Source organism: Triticum aestivum, chromosome 2B (assembly GCF_018294505.1).
Source record: "Triticum aestivum cultivar Chinese Spring chromosome 2B, IWGSC CS RefSeq v2.1, whole genome shotgun sequence".
Classification (NCBI taxonomy): domain Eukaryota; kingdom Viridiplantae; phylum Streptophyta; class Magnoliopsida; order Poales; family Poaceae; genus Triticum; species Triticum aestivum.
The window spans coordinates 93,836,766-93,847,666 of record NC_057798.1 but is presented as its reverse complement, the minus strand read 5'-3'; the positions used below and the strand labels follow the sequence as shown (position 1 = coordinate 93,847,666).

The following is a 10,901-nucleotide window of genomic DNA, read 5'->3' as shown; positions in this document are numbered from 1 at the left end:
TACACAAAACCACAAAGGTGGCTATCAAGTTTGTTGTTTTAACCTTCTACAAGGACCTGCCGTAGTCAAATTTGATTCAAATCAAGTAGGAGAAACAAACACCTGCCAGCCACCTTTATGCAAAACAAGTTGCATGTCAGTCGATGGAACCGGTCTCATGTACGTGGACATGTAAGGTTGCCAGGCCGCTTCATCCCACAATACCGCTGAATCAAAATAAGACATTGGTGGTAAGCAGTATGAACATCACCGCCCACAACTCCTTTTTGTTCTACTCGCGCATATCATCTATGCATAGACCTGGCTCACGATGCCACAGTTGGGGAAAGTTGCATGGAAAACAAAAAAAACTATGCACACCCAAGATCTATCCATGGAGATGCATAGCTATGGGAGGGGGGGAGTGTTTCTACTTACCCTCTAAACCGTTTAGCGGAAGCATTTATCAACGCGGTTGATGTAGTCGTACACTTTCACGATCCTTCCGATCAAGTACTGAGCGCACGACACCTCCGCGTTCAGCACACGTTCAGCTCGATGACGTCCTCGCCTTCTCGATTCAGCAAGAGAGGCGAGGTAGTAGATGAGTTCCAGCAGCATGATGGCATGGTGACTTTGGTGGTGAAACTATCCACAGGGTTTCGCCAAGCACAGCGGACGTGGACGGAGGAGGAACTAGAACTATAGGGAGATGGGGTGCCGCATACGGCTTGGGCCTCGTGGTGTTTGTTTCCCCTCTCCCCCTCACATATATATAGGTGGAGGGGGAAAGAGGAGGCAGCCTAGGGCGTCCCAAAGGGTCGGCGGCCAGCCCTATGGCCTGCCTAGCCGCACCCCCTTCCATTTATGGACATGCGGGGAACAAAAGGGAGGGTGACTGCCTTATGGTGCCTCCCCTTTCCTTCCCTCCCTCCTTGGTGTGTGGGCAAGGGTGGAGGGGAACACCAGCCCCCTTGTGGGCTGGAGTGACTTCCACCCTTTGGCCCATAAGGCCCACCACTTATCAGTGGCATCCCGGAACCCCTTTCGGCACTCCCATAAATACCCGGTACTATCTGAAACATTTCTGGTGACCAAATACTATCGTCCTATATATCGATCTTTACCTCCAGGCCATTCCAGAGCTTCTCGTCATGTCTGTGATCTCATCCGGGACTCCGAACAACATTCGGTCACCAATTCACATAACTCATATAACACTATATTGTCAACGAACATTAAGCGTATGGACCCTATGGGTTCGAGAATGATGTAGACATGACCGAGACACCTCTCCAGTCAATAACCAATAGCGGGACCTGGATTCCCATATTGTTTCCTACATATTCTACAAAGATCTTTATCGGTCGAACCTTTATGACAAGATACGTATTTCCCTTTGTTTGTCGGTATGTTACTTGCCCGAGATTTGATCATCGGTATCTTCATACCTAGTTCAATCTCGTTACCGACAAGTCTCTTTACTCGTTCCATAATACATCATACCGTAACTAACTCCTTAATCACTTTGCTTGCAAGCTTCTTATGATGCTATATTACCAAGAGGGCCCAGATATACCTCTTCGTCATACGGAGTAACAAATCCCAATCTCGATTCATGCCAACTCAACATATACCTTCGGAGATACCTGTAGAGAATCTTTATGATCACCCAGTTACATTGTGATGTTTTATAACACATAACGTATTCCTCTGGTATCTGGGAGTTGCATGATCTCATGATCGAAGAAACATGTATTTGACATTAGGAAAGGAATAGCAATAAACTGAACGGTCATATGATAAGCTAATGGATGGGTCTTGTCCATCATATCATTCTCCTAATGATGTGATCTCGTCATCAAGTGACACAACTCATGTCTGGTTAGGAAACCTTAACCATCTTTGATCAACGAGCTAGTCTAGTAGAGGCTTACTAGGGACACAGTATTTGTTTATGTATCCACACATGTATTTAAGTTTCGGTCAATACAATTCTAGCATGAATAATAAACATTTATCATGAATAAGGAAATATAATAACAACAACTTTATTGTTGCCTCTAGGGCATATTTCCATCAGTCTCGCACTTGCACTAGAGTCAATAATCTAGATTACATAGTAATGAATCTAACACCCATGGAGTCTTAATGTTGATCATGTTTTGCCCGTGGAAGAGGTTTAGTCAACGGGTCTGCTGCATTCAGATCCGTATGCACTTTGCAAGGTTCTATGTCTCCATCCTTGACATATTCACGAATGGAGTTGAAGCATTACTTGATGTGTGTTGGTTCTCTTGTTAAACCGGGGCTCCTTGGCTATGGCAATTGCTCTAGTGTTGTCACAAAAGATTGACATTGGACCCGATGCACTCGGTATTACACCCAGATTGGATATGAACTCCTTCATCAGGACTCCTTCATGCGCTGCTTCCGAAGTAGCTATGTACTCTCCTTCACAAGTAGATCCCGCCACGATGCTCTGCTTGGAATTGCACCAACTGACAGCTCCACCATTCAATATACATATGTATCTAGCTTGTGACTTAGAGTCACTCGAATCTGTGTTGAAGCTAGCATCAACGTAACCTTTTACGACGAGCTCTTCATCACCTCCATAAACGAGAAACATATCCTTGGTCCTTTTCAGGTACTTCAGGATATTCTTGACCGCTGACCGATTTTTTGGAAGAAAAGAAAAATACTAGCGCAAAGAACCACTAGAGGGCCCCCCTGCTACCCACAAGGCACCAGGTCACGCCACCCCCCTCTGGCGCGCTCTGGTGGATAGTGGCCCCCCGTGAGGCCCATATTCGTGTGAAAACGACGCCAAAACATTGGGACCCCGGGCCTTGTTGAGAGATTGCACTAGTGAAAGTACGGACCCTAGGCCTCAACACTGTTTGTGCTCACATTTGTTACTTGCTACCTTGCTTTTTTTTAATCTTACTATTACAAAGATCAATATCTACTATCATTACTAAACTTGTATCACCATCTCTTTGCCGAATTAGTGCACATATATAATTTACCATTGTATTTGATGTGTTGGGGGACACAAGAGACTTTCTATTATTTGGTTGCAGAGTTGTTTGAGAGAGACCATCTTAATCCTACAACTCCCACAAATTGATAAATCTTAGGTCATCCACTTGAGGAAAATTTGCTATTGTCCTATAAAACTTTGCGCTTGGAGGCCCAACACGAGTCTACAAGAACAAGTCGTGTAGTAGACATCAAAACACATGGTCTTCCAACGGATGTGCATTCTGAAACCAACATTATGCCTTCCCTCAAACTCGACGATATCACTTGTTCCAAGACCTCGTCATAGCTAGGACTACTATCAAACACCATGTCAAGCTCATCCGGGTCCGGTTCAATGTTACCTTTTTAAAAGGCGTCTTTGTCCACATGATGAACATACGCACATGTTCGTCCCATCCCAATAAGCATTAAAATAACAAAACATAACATGTCTTTCATAAACAACAATAACCCTAACCCCCACTTAACAATGACCATAAACACAACCCTCACATACTAGCAACCCTAACACTAACCCTAGCCCCGACATAACAACACCCATAACCCTAACCCTAACATACTAACAAGCCTAACACTAGCACCAACAAAACAACACCCATAACAATAACCCTAACATGGTAACAACCCTAATCCTAGGAAATTGGCAAACAAACATCTCATATGTCCATACAAATTTCAAGACCATAAAAACTTGGGTTTCCCGAAACTAGCAACAAATGAGCAAATGTTAGCATTTTTTGGATCAAAATAAGGGGATTAGAGGAGATTACCTTGAGGAAGGGATTGAGTTCAAAATCCACGAACAAAATCTTCAAATTTGGAATATTTGGAGAAGGATTTGAAAGGGGGAGAGAGGGGAGAGGGGGGAAATCACGGGTGGGTGGGGCTGGGGGTGTGGGGGGGAGTGGGAGAGGGGGGCCAGCCTACCAACTACTAATAGGACGTGCATCGCCTAAGAGATAGGCGCTGCACATAACATGTGTGGCGCCTAGCTCTTAGGCGATGCACTGCTCGGTGCGGGCCTCGAGGGTGCCACGCTAGCCAGACGTGCAACGCCTGATAGCTAGGGGTTGCACAGTAGAGTGTGGCGCCTTAACGTCGGGCGCCACACAAAAGGGTCAGTTGAGCGATTTTTTTTAAAGCAGTTCAGTTTGTGAATTGATTTCGTCCATAGGTTAATTTTGTCGTTTTTGCTGTAAAATTTGTACGCGCTAACCTACCCGCCCTGTCCGACTCTGCGTGACAGATCACTCGTTGTTTTTTCTAACACTGTATACACGCAGATGGTCATACATAAGCGCACCTCCGAGAATTACAACATGGATGGTGGGAGGCTGGGAGCTATGATCAGGCAGTGCAAAATTCAGTATTGAGGCGTCCAGGGTGCTCTTCTTCTTTGGTGTTTAAGGATTTTTTATCATTGAAGAGGGGAATTGCTTAGGATAGCATGGCATGCCCGATTTGGACAGGGAGAGTGTTGTTTTGTGTGCTCAACTGAAATTGTTCTCTTTGCACTTCTCTCTTGTTTTGCAAGGAAAAATGTAATAGGGTAGCGTATGAACACTGTGGTGTTTGGTCTGTGGCAGCTACTTTGGTCATCACCGAGAGCTGTTAAACAGTTTGTGTGCTATGCTTTAGCCTTGGCTTAATAAAGTTGGGTTGGTGGGAACCCTTTTATTTTAAAAAATGCACCTCCGAGAACCGACAAATCATGTTGAGATTAATAAAGTCAATACAAACGCCTTCATAGTCGACAGTAGCATCTCCTAGCACTGAACGAACATCGCCGGAAAGACTGAAATAAATCTAGACAAAATTCGAGCACCAATATCTAGTCAAGGACTTGAACTCTCATGGGAGTTTCCATCACAAAGAACCTAGCCATATGAGATATGCTCCATTCGCACAGGTCTCTCAGTGTTGCTGCTATGAGGTTCAATTATTTTATGTTATGGTTTTGTTTCCCATCACAGGTGCGCGACAGCTATGGCATGGTCTTTCTACCCTCGATTACCCCGAGTGAGTTCATGGATTCGCCTCCCTTCTTTCAGCCATTGGGGCTGTCAATGGCAGGGAGATGATTTTTGGTGTCTCTCTATGGCTAGTAGATAGGTTAGAGATTTAGTCCTCGTATAGACGGCGCTCGATCGGATGATGACGCTTCATCTTAAGATCAGTTTTCTAGGTTTCAATCCTTGTCGAGTTTGTCCGTCGGGACGAGTTTGACGTAGGTTCGGTGTAGATTCCTACCGGCCCCTTGGAGCGAAAAGGTCAAGACTTGGTGTGAGGCTCTTCAGTGATTCAAGGGCTCAAAGGTGACAAATGTGACACCTGAGCATTGGTTCTTCGAGGACACATGAGCAAAGACTTTCTGGTTGTCATCGACAAGGGCAGGCCAGATCCAGTATATGCATTGGTTCTTCGAGGACACATGAGCGAAGACTTTATGGTTGTCATCGACAAGGGCAGGCCAGATCCAGTATATGATAAGCGATAATGACGCATTGACAGCTTTTGTTTCGAAGATTCTTTGGTGATCTTACGAAGCTTGATGTATTTTTTCTATCGTGTTTGAGATGATTCGTACTATTTTTTATGAACTTTATAATGTATAATAGGTCTGAATTCTTTACACAAAAAGTTGTTCCATTATTTTTTTACAAACCACCATTTTTGCTTGGAGAAAATTCGCCATAGACCCCCAAAAAAGCAAAAATGCATGGCCATAGCCATTAGCAATTATTCCGGCTGATTAGTAGCTCTAATCCCGGAGCCAAAGCACCTGAAAACGGCAGGCACTTACCCTAATCACCCGTCATTAGAAAAGAAAGGTATCCGGCGCCCAGACATCTGGAGCCGCTCCCAGCCTCCAATCCGACCACGGCGCGGCGCCTTTCCGCCTCCGGAGAGCGACGCCGCCGGGAACGCACCACCACCATCCCGTCCCAAAAAGCAACGAGCATCGTCCTCCTCCTCCCTACAGATTACACCCGGCCGAATTCGTTTTGGCTGCTGACATGATTAGCAGCCGTACGTAATCGCAACCAGCAGTCTAATCTAATCTAATCTAATCTCATCACCAAGGAGGGGAATAATCGTGACTACCGGCATCGCCTTTTTCTTTTCAAGCGCTCGGTTTTTCTGTTCTGGGTGATGATAATAATCCCGACGTCGCACTCGTATCCGTTTCATCCGATCTCCGGACGCGGACGGCGTGGGCATCCGTCGTTTTTTTTTACGCGTCGCAAGAAAAGCATGTCCCCTCCGTGGCTCCGTCCGTTCCATCCCGTCGCTGTCCCCGTCCGGCAATGCGTTGCTACAATGCCGGAAAGCAACAGCACAGACCGAACAAGAAGTAGAAAGTGAAAAACCAAGAAGAAAAAAACACAGCTTCTGTGGTGAGCTGAATGGTGCTGCTGAGGAAGAAGGGACCATGATCCACGGCCAACGCTGACACTCCGCCCTACCGCTGCAGCTGCACGGGCACGGCAGTGAGTGAGTGGTCCACCCCTCCCCCTGACACGACACGCCCACAGCACCGAGACATGACGGACCTGTTCAATATCTTCATTCATCCAGTGAAATTATACATACGTAAACGCCAACACAACTAGCTAGCTATGCCTCCCTGCCTGTCCGTCACTTCCGTATCTTGTTGCACTGTCTTGCAATACAGCGAGCAGAGCACTAGTGTATGTCATACATTGTGGTAGTATTCCTCTGTACTTTTTGGCTAAACATCACACCTAATGTGCTACTATTACATGAGAACTACTACTAGTGGGTATTATATTGGCGGTGGCTTGCCTTGCCAGGAGCTTGGTGGCACATCAATGGGGGGTTGGTGGTGGTGGTGGTACTAGTAGTAGCAGGAGTAATCAACTAACAGTAACTAATGCATATGGTAATGGTAATAATAGGAGGGGCCCTAACGTATCTGACACTGTTTTTAAAGCCTTGGGGTTGCTAGTAGTGGTAGTATTTTTTGTCCTTCGCCTCCTGTGGTCTGAATAAGCTGGTGCCATCAGCTTGAGCAGAGGTGAAGGGAAAGAAAGTAAAAAAAAGGGGGCTGCTGAAACTAAAACTATGCTGCAACTTCTTCACTCTTTTCTTTCCTATGTTGCACTATTCCTTTTTCTTTGCTGCTAGTATTCCTGCACAACATAGACAAGGCAAAACACACAGAAGGATCCGAGGTTAAGACACCATCATTCCAATAAGTGAAAAAGGCATGGCATGATTTTACTGGGGAGCAAGGTGTTGATGGGCTGGTAAAAAGAGAGGGGGTGCTTACTATGATTAGGCAGTAGTATCACTCACTTCCATTCAGCGCTACTTTACATCCCGACCGCGCCGTGATCGGAGGACAGCCTGCATCCATGATACCTTCAGCACACCAATCATGCAAATTTGCAATAGTAAATGGAACTATGCATGGGACATTGATAGAGATGGTGTTAAGCACACCTGGACATGGGGAAGAAGTAAGGTTTTGGTGAGGGTATGTCCAATGCTGGAGGTAGGAGATGGTGGTTAATGCCGCCGTTCCTTGCACCATTGCTGTTGATGCCGCCGTTGTAGGCCGCGTTGCAACCCGTAGACGCGGCGGCGATCTCCGACTCAGTAGGCGCGAAAGGATCACGGGCAAAGGCCCCCGACTTGGTCGGCGACGCGAACGGGCTGTCCGGCAGGTTATGCTCCGCGCTGCATATTAGCACAAGGGGTCTAAAAGATCAGTTTGGTGAAATGCTTACTTCCCAGCACTGCTGGACGAAAGCTAAGTGTGATGAAAGGAACAAATGGTGATGATGATGGTGATTTGTTTAGCGTTAAATTCCACCTTTGGTCACTGTCAGTGTTAGGGCTGGTGGTGGAATCGCCTGAGGTTTCATCCTTATCAGCTCCGTTGACCGCATTCTTATGAGGAAAAAGGAAGCCGCAGCCATTGCCTTGCTCCCCTGTTAACACAAGATCAGCACAGCAAATGTGAGCAACACTGCATCTGTTGTGACCAGGTAATAATAAGATGTGTTCTCTGTTGGCCACACACAAGTAATACCGGAATCGGGCGGCGACTCGAGGGTCGGGGTGGCGGCAGTCGTGTGGGTGGGGCTGAACGGCTTCCCGATGGGGGTCGGCGCGGCGGCGGAGCGGGTCTTGAGGTCGAGCAGCTGCAGCCCCATGAGGCGCCGGCTCTGGAGCTCGATCGCCTGCTGCAGCTCCACCGCCTGCTGCTGCTCCTCCAGCTTCCTCCTCAGCAGCATCTCGTTGGCGCTGTTCGAGTGCTGCAGCATCCTCGCACCTGAAATCCAAATCAAACACAAGAATCTCAGCTCAGCACACACTCACTCATCATGCATATGAACATGAACAATCAACATGAAGTTGCAACAATGACGAACCAACAATCTGGTGCAGATCGAAGGGGTCTCTGGCGTCCAGCCCGGTGGGAGACCCGCAGCCGGAGAAGTCCACCCTCTCGCCCTGCTGCTTCCTGCAGAGCAACAGCGGAAATAAATGGTCATGGGGATGTTGTCGTTGTTTTAGTTACTGCTGCCGGAAGCAAGCGGCAAAGATCGCCGTGGGCTTGCCTGAACTTGTCGGGGACCTTGCCCTTCTCCTTGTAGGGCTTGACGAGCACGCGCGCGTCGCAGATGAAGTGCGGGTTGCCCTTGGCCAGGATCAGCTTCACCGTCTCCGGGTAGACGAAGGTGACGAATCCGAACATGCGCTTCTGCTGGTAGGGGATGCGCACGTCGTGGACAGGGCCGTAGATGCTGCGGTTCAGGGGAAGAGCACGGTTAATCCCGGTGGAACTTTCAGGCAGAGCGGAGGTCGAACTGCGGTGTGCGAGCGAGCACGGTGAGGTACCTGAAGTAGTTGGAGACGTCCTCCTCGCGGAAGGTGCTGTCCGCCGGGAAGGTGAGGTAAATCTGCCGGGACCCCGGGTTCATCATGCTCGCGAAGTCGCCGCGGTCGAGACGGGGACGGTTCATGAACTTGTGCGCCTCGTCGCCGCCCAGCATCAGCGCCGCTGCGGCAGCCGCGGCCGCCGCCCTGCGAATCGGAGAGCAATCGGTGAGCTGCCGGCTGGTAGAAACGAGAGCGAGAAGCTCGTCGGTGGCGAGGGGGGTGGGTATTTACCTCTGGCCCTCGTTTTGCTGCTGCTGCTGCTGCAGGAGCAAGCTCAGGCACTTGCTCGCCGCGGAGGGGGAGCCAGGGAGAGAGCCGGTGGGGGAGTAGGCGAAGCCGGCGGCGGCGGCCAGGCGCTGGGACTTGGAGCGGAGGAGGAAGTCCTGGCACTGCTGCTCCACGGCGGCCTGGTCCATCTTCGCGCCGGCGAGGTCGTCAGGGAGACCGCCGTGCACGAACCGGCAGGCGCTCCCGTTTTTGCAGTACCCGCGCGCGTAGTAGAGGCACGGCTTCCAGCCGAGGCCGTCGCTGCCCCCGAAGCAGAGCTCGCTCACCGACGCGCTCCTGCGGTGCCCGGGCCCGCCGTTGGCCCAGCCGGCGCCGTAAGGGAAGAGCCCGCCGTCGCCGCTGGGGCTGCGGCACTCGCCGCTGTCGAAGAGCGGGAGCTGACGCCCTCCCCCACCGCCCATGCCTCCCTCGCTGAGGAACGCGAGCTGGTCCTGCAGGTGGAGCTCGTCGAGGATCAGCGAGGAGTCCCCGCCGAAGAAGGGCGACTGCGGGCCCCCACCGCCGTTGGCCGGGCTCATCAGCTGCTCCTCCCCGACGCCCGCCATCTCCTCTGCGGTGCCATTGCTGACGCTGTTGCTCCTGGAGAACACCGGCGGCGGGGCCCACGAGGAGGGCGAGGAGACCGACAGCGGCGAGGGCGCCGTGCCTCCGCCGCAGCCGCCGCCGCGGCCGGAGTTCTGGCGCGACAGCATGAAGGGCGAGTGGGCGGCGGAGGTGGGCGTCCCCGGCCCCGACCCCGGGAGCAGGCCGAGGTCCTTGCGCGCCTTGGCCATGACGGCGAGCAGCAGCGCCTCCGGGCCGAAGGCGAGGCGTATCATCTCCTTCTCGCCGTGGTCCTGGATGAGCAGCAGCCCCATGATCTTGGCCGCGTGGTCCGGGTCCAGCCCCTGGATCCGCGCGAACACCACCTTGGTCGCCTCGTAGGCGTCCATGCCGCCGATCGACCAAGCTCGCCCAACCCAACCCAACCAAACCTAACTTGCAAACAACCTCACACCCCTTCTTCCTCCTCCCTCCCTCCCGTCCTCGCACAGCACAACGAACCACTAGCTAGAGAGCGAGCTCGAGCCGGAGACCAGCGACTCCATGAATCCCCAGAGCTCGTTCGTGGGTTAGCTAGCGAGCTATACTAGTTGAGGCAGCGGCAGCACGAGGGTGGTGCGCACCTTCCCTTCCCTTCCGTCCCCCTCGCGCTGTATCCCAATCTCCCTATGTATAAGCTGGCCGCCCGCCGTCCCTTTTCCCGGGAGGAGACGAGAGGACGAGGGTGCCGCCGGCGATTGGCAAAACCTCACGAGGGGGTTTCTGCAAAATGCGCCTGCCGCGTTCTGTCCTGCGGTGTTTTTATCTGCTGCTGCTGCTGCTGTGATGTTTTTCCCCGCTCGCTCGTCGTCTCAGGAGAGAGTGAGGGAGGGAGGCGGGATAGATAGATCTGGATCTCCGTGGCCCCCATTTATAAAAACTCGATCCACCGCCTCTGTCACCGCCTCTTTCCCCCCTTTCTTTTCTCTGCATTCTTCCTGTGCTCTCCTGACGCATGGATAGGAATGCCAAATTGAAATTACGAATAGTACCGTCACCCGATCAATCAATCTGGCGGTAAAAAACGGCACCAGTGTGCTGTGATTTTGAGTTTTTACTGTTGTTACCGCTGCGCGGCCGGGGTGGATCTG

At 50.8% G+C, this 10,901-nt stretch overlaps 1 protein-coding gene across 2 annotated transcripts; it reads right to left on the bottom strand.

The window, feature by feature from the left end:
- Positions 1–6,578: 6,578 nt before the first annotated feature.
- On the bottom strand, positions 6,579–10,636 carry LOC123043658 (zinc finger CCCH domain-containing protein 53). 2 transcript variants are annotated; one of them, XM_044466178.1, is made up of 9 exons: positions 9,172–10,636; positions 8,899–9,084; positions 8,619–8,804; positions 8,430–8,521; positions 8,078–8,329; positions 7,868–7,985; positions 7,495–7,731; positions 7,322–7,398; positions 6,579–7,181 (listed from the first exon to the last, which is right to left on the bottom strand). In XM_044466178.1, the coding sequence occupies exons 1-8, from the start codon at positions 10,158–10,160 to the stop codon at positions 7,365–7,367; spliced, it is 2,094 nt and encodes a 697-aa protein (XP_044322113.1). In that variant the 5' UTR covers positions 10,161–10,636; the 3' UTR covers positions 6,579–7,181; positions 7,322–7,364. The 2 variants fall into 2 exon arrangements, with proteins under 2 accessions (XP_044322113.1, XP_044322114.1); XM_044466179.1 differs by having other exon boundaries at positions 8,087–8,329; positions 9,172–10,634.
- Positions 10,637–10,901: the final 265 nt, after the last annotated feature.

Excerpts from the sequence above, each read along its gene's own strand:
- LOC123043658 (XM_044466178.1), bottom strand. The coding sequence starts at position 10,160 with ATGGACGCCTACGAGGCGACCAAGGTGGTGTTCGCGCGGATCCAGGGG. Across the intron at positions 9,085-9,171 it reads CAGCAAAACGAGGGCCAGAG|GGCGGCGGCCGCGGCTGCCG; the intron begins GTAAATACCCAC and ends TCCGATTCGCAG. Across the intron at positions 7,732-7,867 it reads AACACTGACAGTGACCAAAG|CGCGGAGCATAACCTGCCGG; the intron begins GTGGAATTTAAC and ends GCTAATATGCAG.